The 15,884-nt window shown below is 51.1% G+C and overlaps 2 protein-coding genes across 3 annotated transcripts; one reads left to right on the top strand and one right to left on the bottom strand.

Moving 5' to 3' along the window:
- Positions 1–1,294: 1,294 nt before the first annotated feature.
- On the bottom strand, positions 1,295–3,190 carry SVBP (small vasohibin binding protein). The gene is made up of 2 exons (XM_035120710.2): positions 2,987–3,190; positions 1,295–1,734 (listed from the first exon to the last, which is right to left on the bottom strand). Exons 1-2 carry the CDS (start codon positions 3,146–3,148, stop codon positions 1,648–1,650), a joined length of 249 nt encoding a protein of 82 aa, XP_034976601.1. The 5' UTR covers positions 3,149–3,190; the 3' UTR covers positions 1,295–1,647.
- On the top strand, positions 3,126–15,475 carry LOC118087754 (E3 ubiquitin-protein ligase TRIM62). Of its 2 annotated transcripts, none has more exons than XM_035120708.2 (5): positions 3,126–3,185; positions 6,808–6,903; positions 9,309–9,565; positions 11,271–11,386; positions 12,443–15,475. In XM_035120708.2, exons 1-5 carry the CDS (start codon positions 3,174–3,176, stop codon positions 12,991–12,993), a joined length of 1,032 nt encoding a protein of 343 aa, XP_034976599.1. In that variant the 5' UTR covers positions 3,126–3,173; the 3' UTR covers positions 12,994–15,475. The 2 variants fall into 2 exon arrangements, with proteins under 2 accessions (XP_034976599.1, XP_060132251.1); XM_060276268.1 differs by lacking the exon at positions 3,126–3,185 and adding an exon at positions 4,770–6,006.
- The last annotated feature ends 409 nt before the right edge of the window (positions 15,476–15,884 follow it).

Here is a 15,884-nt window from a genome sequence, read left to right as displayed (position 1 = left end):
GGAGAGCGTTCTACAAGGTGGGTGCCACTACCGAGAAGGCCCTCGGTACCAAGAGATCTCGTATGGATTTAACAATCTGTCTCTGGAGCTGGTCTGAATGGATGAATAAAAAGGGAAAGCCAGAATGTGTGCAGCAACTCACAATGGCAACATTCAGATCATGGATAATTTGAGCGGTACAAAGGATGTTCGAAAAAGGAACGAAGGGATTGGTCAGCAGGCCTCGATGGGGTGCAGGAAGGACTAAAGGAGTAGGATGGCTGGAAGATTTTTAGCTACGTAATCATGGAGCGAGCAGGGATAAGAATGACACAATGCCCCACTTTGCCTATTGCAGTTCCACCTGCTCTGGATTCTTCCTAATGAAGGGTCCTGCTTGTGCTCTTCCCGCAAGCCTCTCGGTGGTCACTTCAAGAATGGGGTGCTGGACCAGACGAGCAACTGGCCTGATCCAGCAGGACTCTCCTTATGTCATACTGTAAGGCTGCGTTTATTGGCAATGGAAGGCTAGTGCTTCTATTGAGATCAAATGTCTCTTCCGAAAGCCTTAACACACTGTTTGCTATGTAACCTATGGCTGCAGTGGACTCCATCTCCCATCAGCCCCAACATCTTGTGAATTGTGCTCACTGGGGCTGCAGTCAAAAGCAGCCAGTGGCCACGGCTCCCAAACTAAGGCCCGGGGGCTGGATGCGGCCCAATCGCCTTCTAAATCCGGCCCGCGGACGGTCCGGGAATCAGCATGCTTTTACATGAATAGAATGTGCCCTTTTATTTAAAATGCATCTCTGGGTTATTTGTGGGGCATAGGAATTCTTCATATTTTTTTCCAAAATATAGTCCGGCCCCCCACAAGGTCTGAGGGACAGCGGACCGGCCCCCTGCTGAAAAAGTTTGCTGACCCCTGGCTTAGGGAGCTGGGTATGTTTAGCCTGGAGAAGAGAAGGTTAAGGGGTGATATGATAGCCATGTTCAAATATATAAAAGGATGTCATATAGAGGAGGGTGAAAGGTTGTTTTCTGCTGCTCCAGAGAAGCGGACACGGAGCAATGGATTCAAACTACAATAAAGACGGTTCCACCTAAACATTAGGAAGAACTTCCTGACAGTAAGAGCTGTTTGACAGTGGAATTTGCTGCCAAGGAGTGTGGTGGAGTCTCCTCCTTTGGAGGTCTTTAAGCAGAGGCTTGACAGCCATATGTCAAGAATGCTTTGATGGTGTTTCCTGCTTGGCAGGGGGTTGGACTGGATGGCCCTTGTGGTCTCTTCCAATTCTATGATTCTATGACACCAGCTTGGTGAAGGCTGCAATATGCTATCACAGAGAGAGCGAAGCGTCTCTTTATTTTTTGGAAAAACAACAACTTTATTTCTCAAACCAAAGTAATAAATAGGATTCTTTAAAAACAAACAAACAAGTTTTCAAGGGAGAACTCCACTCAAGGGAGGTTTGGCAGGGGAACGCTCCAGTAAGGCAGTGTCAGCTATGTGGCATCGGGCGCAGAGGTTGGCGGTTCCTCCCTGCTCCTGGGTGTGCAGTTCTGCCTGGCCGCTGACTGTGGCCATGGGTGGGAAAGTGCTGGTCTTCAAGGGATGCCACGGGTGCGAGGTTAACGAGCGGCCCGCCTGGAGCGCAGCTCACGTCCTCAGTCGCTGGGAGTCTTCATCTGCTTGCAGAAGGCGTCAAACTGCTGCTGCTCCAGCTCAGTCATCACCCTGTTGAGGGCGTAGATCTGCAGGCCCAACAAGGACAGCTCTACGGTTTTAATACTTAAAGACATTGGGCAGCAGATTAATACATGAACAATTTTAAAGCACAGCCAAGCGTCCTTCTGCAGATGCCCCCTCTCCCCCCCTCCTTTGTTACTCGCTACCTATTGAACTCCTTGTTCAGCCGTTTCCCAGGGTGAGGCTGACGTTGCATGTTGACAGCTTCTAGGAGCCGCAGGTGAGAGCTGAGTGCAAGGTGGGAACCAAAGATGCTCAAAGTACCCCAGAAGGAGCATGACATGTCCATAAGGGGCAGCTGCATATTCCTGCATTGCAGGGGGTTGGACTAGACGGACCTTGGGGACCCTTTCAACTCCATGATTCTATGCCCTCTACCAGACGTGGATAAAAAATCAATGATTAAAAAAATATATCAGATTTTAAAAAAATAAAATTGGATTTTTAAATAAAATGCTTTTGAAGCTAAAATCTTTCTGAATATAGTTTTCTATTTAAGTTTACATTATAGTCCAAAGGGTATTCATAAGGAAATAAGGATTTGTTTTAAGTTTTTCATGTGCTAAAACTCAGTCTAAGTTTTTTTTAAAAAAATTGTTTAACCACATCAGTAAACAAACACGGATGCATGTGCTATAATGTTATTGTTTTAGTTAAATAAATTGTTTAAATTGTTATAAAGGAAATGATTATTTTTCTACTTCCAATAAAGTACAGCAGAAAGGTTGTCCAAATATAAACAGTTAACTTATTAAACCTCACAATAATTTCATCATTATCGGTCTATGTATTTCTAATAGTATAACCAAATCAGTAATTTTTGATATAACAGTAAAAACTGCTCTGAAAATTTATTATTTCAAAAATGAAACCTTCAGATTTTACCAGCAAGAATGAGTCTTTCTGTAAAAAGATTTAAATCAAGTCTTACTGACAAATCCACTCTGCCCCTCCCCTAGAGCCCCATACAAACCGATAATCATTAACAACAACAACCATACAGTAGTAGCAGGGAGTTCCCCGGGTCAATTGCCGCCCTTCAATGAAGCAGACCCGGCGGAATTTCCGCCAGTCTGCTCCCTGCCTCACGAGAGCAGCGCTGACCCGAGAACATCGTCCGTACCTTATTAGCAAAGCCACACCCCTATCTTGCTTTCAAGGCGATCCCCTCCCTCCCGCTTCTCGTCAGTAATGTCTCGCGAGAGCAGCGCAAGCCCGAGAAGACCGGCCGGCCCCAATTAGCATGGCCCCGCCCACCTCGGCCCGTTGCCGTTGCTTGAGCTCCTGCTGGGCCGCGCGCTGCTTGGCCTTCTCAATGCGGCTGCTTGGACCGTCCTTGCCCTTGGGAGGCGTCCCCTGCTGCGGCAACGGGATTGGAGGCGGCGGCAGCTTCTCGCGGCGGGCCCCGCCGGGCTCCATTTTCTTCCTCCTCCCGCGAAGGAAGATGGCGGCCGAGGTAGGGACGGCGCATGCGCCGGGAGAGGAACGTAGCGGGGGCGGGACAAGAAACCCACCTTCGTGCGGGATTGGGGAGATAGCCGCTCTACCCACCCACTCCTCGTCTCTATGTTGCGGCGCTCATACGTGAGGACTGTACGCATGCGCGAGGACGGGTGCTGCGGTGATATCAGAGATAGGAAAAAGGAGAATTACACATTCCATTAGTTTGGAACGGGCATTTTCGGGCTCGCTTTGGATAAAAGCATTCTTAAATACCTCACGTTTAGAGGTGAGATATCTCCATGGAAAAATTCTTGATTTTAGCCTAGTTGTGCCCCTTCTCCCAAAAGAAAAAGGGATGCCGTTGCCGAGATTCGGTTGGCCGTCACTAGTGGCCAAGCCTTTAATGTCCTGCCCCGCGGAACTCCCTGCGACTAGACCTTTGGCAGGAACCATCCCTCTTTTGAGAACTGCATTCGTGCCGCTAGTTTAACAATGCACTGCCTGAAAGGGGGGTTTAATCTCTGGGTCGTGCATTGCAGAGGGTCGGATCCTCCTGGTCCCTTACGAATCTGTGATCTACTCGTGTTCCTTTTGCATTAATACGTAGGTTGCTGAGTTTCTCATTGTGAGTCTTTTTGAGCTTAGTTTAATAAAAATAAAAATACTGTAATAGTTTGGGCTATGTGCAAGTTGCAATATCAGTGTCGTTCCAATCTCAAGGGCCTTCTGAGGCTAGAGGTCTCTTACCACTTCTGCCTATGCAACACATTCCAGCCCCTCTTTAGGGCCGTTTCTGGCTTTCATTTGTACCTCTTTGTCATTCATCCTCATCCCATCATGGAATGGTAGATTTCGATGAGACCCCCAAGGGCCGTCTAGTCCAACCCCTTGCAACCCTTGTTGATTTGCTCCCCGTGCCAAGAAGTTTTATGGAGAACCACCATGAGGGCCCGACAACACTGAAAAGGCCATAGTGTGAAACAGAGTTCTGCCCGGGGCTGGAGGGGATCTGAGGAGACACCTCCAGAACTCCCATCATTTTTTTTATTTCATAAAATTTGCTTGGTTGGCCGCAAACCAAACCTCAGAGCAGTTTACAAACGAGATAAAATTACCAACAAGAAAAACTGACAACAGCAATTTAAAACTTTCAAAAGGTTTAAAACAGCAACAGACTTGAAACAGATTAAAACTGGCATCAACCAATAATAACAACAATTTTATTATTCATACCCGCCCATTTGGCTGGGTTTCCCAATACCAATACCCAATGCTTTTTTCTAATTAAAAAAAAAGTTTAGGGGTATTCTCATTTTGACTCAAGAAAACCACCATTTTATAGTTCAAATTAGGAAAAATTAATACAGTAAATGGACAAAAGTAGAAAGATTCATATGCTTAGGCAGGCATCCCCAAACTTCGGCCCTCCAGATGTTTTGGACTACAATTACCATCATCCCTGATCACTGGTCCTGTTAGCTAGGGATCATGGGAGTTGTAGGCGAAAACATCTGGAGGGCTGCAGTTTGGGGATGCCTGTGTTTAGGCGTATGCGTACCCATGCGTACCTCCAGAAAACAGCACCGCTGTTAGGGATTTTACACTAACCAACCCAGATTCGCATTTTGGGTGTGTGTTTAGTTTTAATGTAAATTCAGTTTTGTTTGCATCCTTCCTTTTCGTGTATGTCCTTTCTTTTCCTTTTTTAACTAGGTAGCACCAACTTTCTTACCACCTGGGTAGGATTTGGCTAGATTCCGGAAAGGGTACATCGAAGGCGTCCGCCCGATGTCCCTTGGCAGGGAGTTCCCAAGTCTTGGCTCACTAAAACCGAGTTGTCACAAACGCGGAGAAGCGATTGTGTGACATCCCTCGGGGATGGTGTGAAAACGACGGAGACCGGAATCCGGCGCCGCCTAGCGGGCCGCGCAGCCTCCATCCAGCCTGCGATCCCGGCTTGCTTTGTCCAACACGGGAAGGCGGAGCGCCGGCTCTGCTCTTCCGATCCACCTCGCCTCTTCTTCCTCCTGCTCCTCCTTTTGCAAGCCGTCGGAGACGCAGGGAGGAGCCGGAGGTAGAGAAGCAGGAGGCGGAGGTGGAGGCGGAGGCAAGACCGGCCGGCGGACGCATCTCTTCTTCCTCTCGGTCCCTTTGCGCTCCTCTCCGCCGCGGCGGCCCCTTCGCCATCTCTCCACCGGGCGCGCCGTCCAGGCGCCGAGGTTTGCGCTCCTCTCCGCCGCGGCGGCCCCCTCTCCATCTCTCCACCGGGCACGCCGTCCCCCGGAGGAGACACAAAGGGAGCCCGGAGAAGGAGCCTGGCTGCTCGGCCGGGCCGAGGCAAACCGGGGCAAGCGGTGGCCGCGGCTGGGGGCAGGTGGTGGCGCGCCATGGCGGGCGCGTCGGGCGCGTCGTGCAGCCTGAAGGACGAGCTGCTATGCTCCATCTGCCTGAGCATCTATCAGGACCCGGTGAGCTTCGGCTGCGAGCACTACTTCTGCCGCCGCTGCATCACGGAACACTGGAGCCGCCAGGAGGCGCAGGCGGCGCCGGCCCGCGACTGCCCCGAGTGCCGGCGCACGTTCGCTGAGCCGGCGCTGGCGCCCAGCCTCAAGCTGGCCAACATCGTGGAGCGCTACGCCGCCTTCCCTCTCGACGCCATCCTGCTCAGCGCGCAGCAGCGCGGCGCGTCCGCCTTCGCGTGCGCCAAGGAGCACGGCAAGGTCAAGCTCTTCTGTCTCACCGACCGCGCCGTCGTCTGCTTCTTCTGCGACGAGCCCGCCGTGCACGAGCAGCACCAGGTCACCAGCCTCGACGACGCCTTCGAGGAGCTCCAGGTGCGCAGAGGGGAGGAGGTGCCCGCTGCGCCTGGGCAGCAGAAGGAGGCCGGGATAGGGAGATGGCTGCCTGTTGTGCTTCTGGAGAGAAGAGGGTGCCTGTTGTGTCTCTGTATGAGGAGGGCATCTGTAATGTCCCTGGGGAGCTGGAAGAGATGTGCCCAGTTGTGTGCTTGCAGGAAGGTGCCTGTTGTGTCTCTGTAGGAGCTGGAGGGGAAGGGTTCCATGTCGTTTCTGTTGTGCCTAGTGCTATTTTTCTATAACTTAGAGGTGCTGGAGCTCACCGTGAACTGCTCCCTTGTTCTCTTAGAATGGCTGTGGTGCCCACCTGAGAGGTGCCGGAACAGAGTTCTTGTGATCTTGGGCTGAGGGGGGAAAAAAGCCCTGGTTGTGCCCATCTAGTCCAGCATCCTGTTCTCGCAGTGGCCTGTGGGAAAGCCACAAGCAGGAATTGAGCACAAGAGCCCTCTTCCCTCCTGCGGTTTCCAGCAACTGTGGTACTCTGAAGCATTGCTGCCTCCACCTATAGCAGCAGAGCAGAGCCATGGTGGCTAGAAGCCATCCCTCCCCTCCTCCATGAATTTGCCTAATCCTCTTTTAATGCCATCTAGGTTGGTTGTCACGACCACTGCCTCCTGAGCTGGGGAGTTCCATAGTTTAACTCTGCGCTGTGTGAATAACTGCCTCATTCTGGGAGGGTCCCTGAGCTCTGCAGCGGGAGCAGGGTATGGGTGCGAGACCCATCTGGACGAGGCCGAAGCTGCAGGCACTGCATCACCTCCTCGCCCTTCTATTTTTCAGAGGGAACTGAAGGAGCAGCTGCAGACTCTGCAGGACAGCGAGCGCGGCCACACAGAAGCCCTGGCTCTCCTAAAACGGCAGCTAGCCGAGACAAAGGTAAAGGCTGGGGTGGTGGTTTGGCCGGCCCCAAAGCTGTACCTGGGTGTTGGCAGAAGGCAGCTTCCTCTACTCCTGAGCAAAACCCATCATTGCCTATGCTGAGTTTCAGGCAGGTGACCTTCCTCATCCTAGCTGGTGCCTTTGCGGTGTGAACCTGGGACCAAGGTGTCTCCCGCTGAGCTATAACCTTCCCCTAAAGACAGAGTAATATTCTAGTCCTCATTGTTCTGAACAAAGAGCTGGCTTAATAAGAAGTTCCCTTATACTGAATCAGGCCTTTGGTCCATCTAGGTTAGCATTGCCAACACTGACCAAGCAGGGTTTTAGACCAAGCAGGGAGACAGTTCCAGCCCTGTCAGGACATGTTGCCAGGAAACGGAACCCGGGACCTTCTGCATGCTAAGCAGGTGCTTTGCCCTTGAGCTGTGGTCCTTTCCTCAAAATAATAATAATACTACAGGCTTCTAGTCCTCAAGGCCCTGAACAAATGGTGTGACTTAAGCTCTGTGGTATCTGGAGGGCCACAGATTTCCCCACTCTTGATTTTAAGTAAGTGGGGTTTAAATAAATGCCAGTTTGTCTCCCCACCCTTGAAAATTTTGACTTGTGTTCTAAGACTGCAAACCAATACTAGAGATTTTTTTCAGCTGTTTTGCTCCTGCCTTCTGCTAAAAGGAGCCATTTGAAAAACTTCCCATGCTAGTTTAAAGTCTGCTAGTTGTTGATAACAGCTGCGGAAGAGATTTTGAAGCCTCAGGTGTCTGCCTTCTCACCAAATGAATAGCCCCCTTGTTTTGTGGGGATTGGAGGGAGCTGGGAACATTGCTCAGATCCGATCGCTCCCCCCAGAGTGCAAATACTGCAGCGCTTTCGGATAAAAGGCTTGTGGTGGTGACGCTTCTCATGTTTCGACATCCAAGGCACCTTCAGTAACAATCACTTGGGTGCTAAGCATACAAGGGGGGTTTCTTACAGTGAGACAGACCATTGGAGACCACCAGGCTCAGCATTGTCTTGCAGGAAAGGCTGTAACTCATTGGCAGAGCAACTGTGTCACATGTGCAAGGCACCTGGTTCAATCCCCAAAGACATCTTTGCGAGACCGCTGCCTGAAAAACTGGAAAGCCTCTGCCAGTCAGAGTAGGCAGCACTGAGCTAGTTGGGCCAATGGTCTGGATACGTCACCTGCCTGTGTCTGCAGCAAGGGGTTTGGGAACCTGCAGCTCTCCTGATGTTACAGACGCATAGAATTGGGGAGCTGGAAGGGACTCCCAAGGGTCAACCAGTCCAACCCCCTGCAATGCAGGAATAACGGCCAAGGAATCCCCGGCAGGTGGCCACATTGCTGGACTCCAGTTCCCAAGAGCCTCTACCACTGTGGCCAGTGTTCAGGGATGCTGGGAGTTGTAGTTCCGGAATATCTGGAGGACCCCACCTGATCCTCATCCCTGATTGACCGTGACTTTCTACCCAGGGGTTTGAGATGGAGAGGACGTCCCAGTTTTACCTGAAGGTGCTGCTGAGGATTGAAGCTGGGGCCTTCTGCAAATGGAGCCGGGCATCTACCGCTGACCTACAGCCCTTCTTTTAAGGCCGGGGTGGGGAACCTGTGTCTCTCCAGATGTTCCTGGATTCGAACTCACAACAGCCAGCATGGGCAGTGGTCAGGGATGAAGGGAGTTGAAGGAGGCTGTCCACATCTGGGGGGCCCAGGGTTTCCCAGCCCTTCATTAAAAGCCTCATTATAACAATACCAATTTATAATACAATTACTAATATCAATCATTTAAATACCAAATTATATAATTTAAATAAAGTGGTGGCCCCCACATGCTAGAATTGATGATTTTCTTTATTTCTGCATTCCAAAATCTTACTGATTTCAGTTACATTCCAGTCATAATAATAATCCCTTATACAACAGCTGCAATATTTTGTGTCAACACAATATTTGTGTTGATACATTAAATGATTTATGAAACTACAAGTGAGAATCTCAAAACTATATCCTTGTTCTTCCTGTGTGTGACATTTGTTCCGTCCAGGGTGTTTCTTCCTGTCCTTGTAAAATGGGATATATATACTGTATTTCCCCGATTGTTGCTGTGATCTGTCATGCCTTGGGCAGAGCTGGTATCCCATTGTTGTTCCAGAGATTTCTCCCTTCCTCAGTCCCGTGCTTCGTTATTTTGCAACTTTAAAGTTAAAGCCACACCTCTCTTCAAAATGGGAGGTCTCTTTTCCCACCCCTCCTAGACTGCTTTAAACAAGTCACAAGATCTGCAAGATCTCCATCTTCGCACAACAATCCTGCAGGGTGGTATGGAGACGATCGCGGGTCTTCGTCATGGGGAAGCCAAGCTCTGCCCGTGACTTGCCTGCATCTCATTCTCTCCACGCAGTCCTCCGCCAAGAGCCTGCGGGCCACGATCGGGGAGGCGTTTGAGAGGCTGCACCGCCTCCTCCGCGAGCGCCAGAAGGCCATGTTGGAGGAGCTGGAGGCAGACACGGCCCGGACTCTGACAGACATCGAGCAGAAGATCCAGCGCTACAGCCAGCAGCTCCGCAAAGTGCAGGAGGGCAGCCAGATCCTCCAGGAGCGGCTGGCCGAGGCGGACAAGCACTCCTTCCTGGCTGGCATTGCGTCCTTGTCCGAGAGGTAGGCCGAGTTGTGTGGGCGACTGACAGCAGGGGAAGTTTAATAATAATAATAATAAATTTTTATTTATACCCCGCCCTCCCCAGTCAAAAACCGGGCTCAGGGTGGCTCACACCAACAAAACCACAATAAAACATAAAAACAATTAATTAAAATACAGATTAAAATACAGTATTAAAATTTAAAATGCAGCCTCATTTCAAGTAGTCCATAAATCCAGGCCATGAGGGAGGAAAACACGGGGGTCAGGCTAAGTCCAACCCAAAGGCCAGCCGGAACAGCTCTGTCTTGCAGGCCCTGTGGAAAGATGACAAATCCCGCAGGGCCCTGGTCTCCTGGGAAAGAGCGTTCCACCAAGTTGGGGCCAATACTGAAAAGGCCCTGGCTCTAGTAGAGGCCAATCTAGCCACCTATGGCTTGGGATCTCCAGAGTATTGTTGTTTGTGGACCTTAAGGTCCTCCGCGGGGCATACCAGGAGAGGCGGTCCCGTAGGTACGAGGGTCCCAAGCCGCATAGGGCTTTAAAGGTCAAAACCAGCACCTTAAACCTGATCCTGTACACCGGGAGCCAGTGCAGCTGGTAAAGCACTGGATGAATGTGATCCCGCGGCCAGGACCCCGTAAGGAGCCTCACTGTGGCATTCTGCACCCGCTGGAGTTTCTGGGTCAGCTTTAAGGGCAGCCCCGCGTAGAGCGAGTTACAATAATCAAGCCTGGAGGTGACCGTCGCATGGATCACTGTGGCCAGATCAGGGCGAGAGAGGTAAGGGACCAACTGCTTAATACGGCGGAGATGGAAAAATGCCACCTTTCCTGTGGATGCAACCTGCGCCTCCATGGAAAGGGAGGAGTCGAAGGTTACACCCAAACTCTTGACAGAAGGCGCTGGCACGAATTGAGCCCCTGCAAGAGATGGGAGCTTGGGAGCCCAGGGTTAGAGCAGCCTTCCCCAGCTAATTCTTGTTGGGTTGTGTCAAACTAAACATCACTCAGAAACGCAGGGAGGGGGCTGCTGGACCAGGCCAGCTTCCTGTTCTCACAGGGGCCAGGCAGATGCTTCAGTAGGAGACCTGCAAGCCGGACATCAGTAAAAGAGCAACTCTTGTGTTCCTTCATTCTTTCAACTTGATGCTCATTCATTGTTCGTTGTTGTTCAGTCGTTTAGTCGTGTCCGACTCTTCGTGACCCCATGGATTTTCCATGGAGTTTTCTTGGCAGGGATACTGGAGTGGCTTGCCAGTTCCTTCTCCAGGTGGATCACGTTTAGTCAAAACTCTCCACTATGACCTGTCCATCTTGGGTGGCCCTGCATGGCATAGCTCATAGCTTCTCTGAGTTATTCAAGCCCCTTCGCCACGACAAGGCATTGATCCATGAAGCTCATTCATAGCTATACAAAAATACAAACCCATTGCAAAGTATCTCTTTTTTTATATAATATACTAAGATAAAACAGCTACTTTTTTAATGCTATATTAAGATAAACAGTCTAAAAAAGAGACAAAAGCCAGAAAGAAAAGACAAGTAAAAAGAGAAAGGGAGAAGGGAAAGAAAGGAAAAAACTAAAGATGTGTTTCCCAGCACCTGTCATTCAGAAGCATCACTGCCTCTGGCCACCGTGTCTAGCAAACATCAAGTAGACCCATTGAAAGTGTGTGCAACCCACGTGCTCCTTGCTCACCCTGGTTCTCTTCCTCCTCACAAGGCTCAAGGGCAAGATCCACGAAACGAACCTCACGTACGAGGACTTCCCCACCTCCAAGTACATGGGGCCCTTGCAGTACACTATCTGGAAATCTCTTTTTCAGGACATCCACCCAGGTGAGTGAATGTGTTTGCTTCATTTCTGAATTATTGCTTCCTGCAAAAATATCCCGATTTTAACAGTGAACGGCCGCAACAAAAATCAGCATTATATGACAGTTGCAAATCTGAGGCAGATGTAGACTGGGATAAAAGATCTCCCCTTCAAAGGTTTGTTGGGAAAGGAAGGCTCTTAGTGTTGGTGCTAGGGGGGGAAATAGGTATAAAAGTAGAATGCCACAATCCACGTTTGGTGAGAGAACCCCAGAAGAGATTTAAAATCACAAAGCACGCAGCAAAGTAAAGCATGGAAATACAGGTTGTTAAGACTGTTGAAATATGCCCTTGTGAGTTTCAGAACTCCCCTCACATCTAAAAAGACCACATTTGGGAAATTAAAAATGGTATGCTTACAAACTCTCCAAAGGTCACATTCATTTGCTATTCCATACAGCATTCAGAAAAAGTTGCAGAGGCAGTAAAACTTGACTTAGTTACAGTGGCGAAAGTTCCTAAATTATTGGTATAGGAACTCAAGAAAGGCTTATTAGGGCCAGGTGGTCTGAGCTTGGAGAAACCAGCTCAGACCTCTTTACACGCTGAGTTTCTCAGGTTTGACTGGGTGGGGAGGGGAGGAAAGTCTTGACTTCCTAGTCCCTCCCAAGGTGAGCTAAGCCTGGCAGAACAGCTTACTTTATGGTCTTAACCCCTTCATGCATTAAATAGACTTAAGCATGTTGGTGATATGAGGCTGGTTATCCCATACTTAGCAGACACCAGAAAGGAAATAAGAGATGCTGTCTGGCAGCATCTACATTCTGCAGCTCCCTGTCCTTTGACACCAGGCAGGCCCCTTCGCTGCAATTGGTGTTTGCTGAAAAATAAATTTGTTTAGGCAAATGCCTACCCTGACGTGTAGAATCTACCTTAGGTTTTCTGCTGATTTTATCTTTCCAATGTTAGATTTATTGTTTTCTTCTCTTCATAAACTGCTTTGGGGGTTCCCCCCTTCCCTCCCACAACCAAGCAGTGTAGATACAAAATGAATAAACAGCAACATCTTTCTCCTCGCAGTGCCTGCCACACTCACGCTGGACCCCTCCACGGCCCACCAGCGCCTCATCCTCTCCGACGACTGCACCATTGTGGCCTACGGCAACCTGCACCCACAGCCGCTGCAGGACTCCCCCAAGCGCTTTGACGTGGAGGTCTCGGTGCTGGGCTCGGAGGCCTTTGGTGGCGGGGTGCACTACTGGGAGGTGGTGGTCTCGGAGAAGACGCAGTGGATGATCGGCCTGGCGCACGAGGCCGTCACGCGCAAGGGCAGCATCCAGATCCAGCCCAGCCGCGGTTTCTACTGCATTGTCATGCACGACGGCAACCAGTACAGCGCTTGCACAGAGCCCTGGACCCGGCTGAACGTCAAGAGCAAGCTGGAGAAGGTGGGCGTCTTCTTGGACTACGACCGTGGCCTCCTGATCTTCTACAACGCCGATGACATGTCCTGGCTCTACACGTTCCGGGAGCGCTTCCCGGGCAAGCTCTGCTCCTACTTCAGCCCGGGGCAGAGCCACGCCAACGGGAAGAATGTGCAGCCGCTGCGGATCAACACCGTCCGCATTTAAGGGCTGCCAACGGGGTGGGGGGAACCGTCAGCGGCACGGCATTGACTGTCGTGAGCTGTGGTGCCTGCTTTGCAGGGGGTTGGACTAGATGACTCCTGGGGGTCCCTCCCAACTCTACCATTCTATGGTTCTGTTCTTGACCGGCAGAACACTGCGTGACAGGGGTGAACACGCAGGGTTCCTTGCTTGAGCTCCTGGAAGAGTGGGGCTTTTCAATTAGGAACAGAAAACTGGTGCGAGGTCCCCCAGGGGAGGGGAGTCTGGATTCTTGCTTGTGGCGTTTCTGGGTGCTGCCCCTCAACGCAGCTTGGTGGGCGGCTGGCAATGGTGCAGTGAGGTGGGCCGTGGGCCAGCTGAGGAACGAGGCGCTTTTGTGAGGGAACAAAGCGCCAAACATTTCTATCCCGGCAAAGTCCGCATGGCTCAGATTCCAGGCCCACGGGCAGGTGCATGTACCAGAATGAAACCTCGCGGCCCCCACCGTCGGCTGGTTCAAGTGGTAACGGGTTTTCCTTTTATGTCTGTATGGACTTTTATTAGTTGGTCTGATTTCCTGTTTGGGGAGACTGGGAGGAAAATTGTGGCCGGGGAGCACAGGGGAGGAAAGAAAGAAACGGTGAAATAAATGGAACGTTTGGACCCCAAACTTTGCTGGGTGTTTTGTGGGGCTGGTGTTGTTGTTGTTTGCAGTGTCAGGCTAGGACTAGGGGGACCTGGGTTCAAATCTGTGCTCTGTTCTCTTCCCCAGCCATGGGGCAATCATAATCTCTCAGCGCGAGGGTTGTTGTGAGATGGGAGAGTCTTGGGATGAATGCTGCCCTGAGATCCTCGAAGCTGCCTTGGAGCGAGTCGGACCACTGAACCAGCCGGCCCAGTATTGCCACTGGTTTCCCACCCCCCTGCATTAAAGGAAAGCGTTGAGCTCAGGGCTGGGCAAGGCAAGTGACGGTCCAGTTCAGGGACTATGGTCTTCCAGAGACTCCCAAGAACCAGAGATTATGGGAGTTGTCCCTTGCTAACATTTGCACGGCCGAAGGTTCCTTGTCCCTCTGTTTAAAGAGCCCATAGTTGCACTGGAGGCAGCTAGGGGCAGTGAAGGCAAGTGAGGGTCTACTTCAGGGATGGAGAGCTTGTGGTTCTCAAGAAATTGCTAGACTCCAGCTCCCAACATCTGGGGGCCATGACGCCCTCCTGCTGGAGTGTTGCTGCCCAGTGGTGGAGTGACCCCCACAATTAACAAGCAAACACGGCTGCGGGAGGAATGATTCTGGCAATGCTGAGCAGCTGCAAGCAGGAGGAGGCTGGTGCAAGTTTTCTGCACAGCTGAGACGTAGAGCTTGTGGGATGCCGCAAGTACAACATCCAGTGGAAGGCGAGAGGCGGGGAGACAGGGAAGGCTGGGTTTTGGCATCACATAGGACACCCCTGAAATTTGAGGTGACAAACTGCGTTAGCCAAACTGTCCAGAGGAGGGTAGCATTGCCTAAATTTGTGCCATAAGCAAACAGTTTAATCTCAGTGAGTTGCGGGAGCTGCCTTTTCCTTTCGGCGAGGAATCTAAAATATCTGCCCACGTTGATTGCTTGGCTAGGCATGTCCAAATAGCGGTTTCATCCTGTTTCATCCTGAGGCGGCAGAATGATGGCTTTGGTATGTTTCTCTAGGTCAGGGCTTTCCAGTTTGGCGCCTTCCGAAGGTTACTGAGCTGAAGCGACCCTCATCGTCCCTGACCACTGGGCATGCTGGCTGGCAGGGATCTTGGGAGCTGGCATCTGCCAATGCCTGGAGGGCCACAGGTTCGTCCACACAACCCCATCACAACTCTGCCTCCTTTACACACAGGGATATGGCAGCTGCGGCCCCTCGGCTGTTGCCAGATTCCTTCTCTCACCTTTGCCGTCACTTGCCTTTACTGCCCCTAATTCCCACCATCGCTACTTTGCCTTCTTTTCATGCACGGATGCCAGCTCCCTTCATCCCTGACCACCAGCCATGCTGGTTCCTGAGGGTTGGAGTCCGACGACGGCCAGAGGTCAGTAGCCTGACTCTCCCTGCTCAAGTCGTTGCAGCAGCTGTAGAGATCATCGTCTTCAATGGATGCAAAAAGGGGAGAAAGCTCTGTGGTTGAACTGTGCAAAATTCAGCAAGGCTGCCTTATCTTGCAAAGGATCTGAGTGGTTCATGTCGGGTGCTTTGTGTTGAGCTGGGGAAGGCAGAGGGTTGGGGTGTTTTTTTCTGTTTGTGTTCTGTAATTGCTAGAAGCAATGTTGATTGATTTCAGCTCTCAGGGTTTCCGGGCAGGTTCCACCCCCCAGCCCTGCCTGGAGATGTCAGGGGTTGAACATCCTTTCCCTTAAAAACAAAGCCTGCTTCTAGTCCTCATTGCTGCAATTTGAGGGATGACTTAAATAGGAATGGAGGAAAGTGCCTTATGCCAAGTCAGGCCCTTAGGCTAGGGTTTCCTAAACTTGGCTCTCCAGCTGTTTTTTTGGACTACAACTCCTATCATCCCTAGCTAGCAGGAACAGTGGTCAGGGATGATGGGAATTGTAGTCCAAAAACAGCTGGAGGCCCAAGTTTGGGGATGCCTGGCTTACTCTGAATGGTATTAGTTGGCCCAGGTTTCAGGCAGGGAACGTTCCTAGCTGTACCTGGTGGCACCGGCAAGAAAACCAGGGGCTGGCCTGTAATGTGAGCACCCGGCTGGTGAGTTGCAAGTTTCTAGTCCTCACCACTCTGAGTAAAAGACTGATTTCCAAAGCTGGCAAGCTCCCGCGCTCCACACCGACAGGAGAGCTGTGTGACTGTGGTGTCGGGCAGGACTAGGGGAAAGGGGGCACTGTTTTAAGTAACTGGGGAAGAGGGGATTACAGGGCTAGTTGGAATCTTCA

This window comes from Zootoca vivipara, chromosome 6, assembly GCF_963506605.1.
Source record: "Zootoca vivipara chromosome 6, rZooViv1.1, whole genome shotgun sequence".
Lineage (NCBI taxonomy): Eukaryota > Metazoa > Chordata > Lepidosauria > Squamata > Lacertidae > Zootoca > Zootoca vivipara.
Note: the sequence above shows the minus strand (reverse complement) of the source record. Positions and strands in the feature narration are given on the sequence as shown.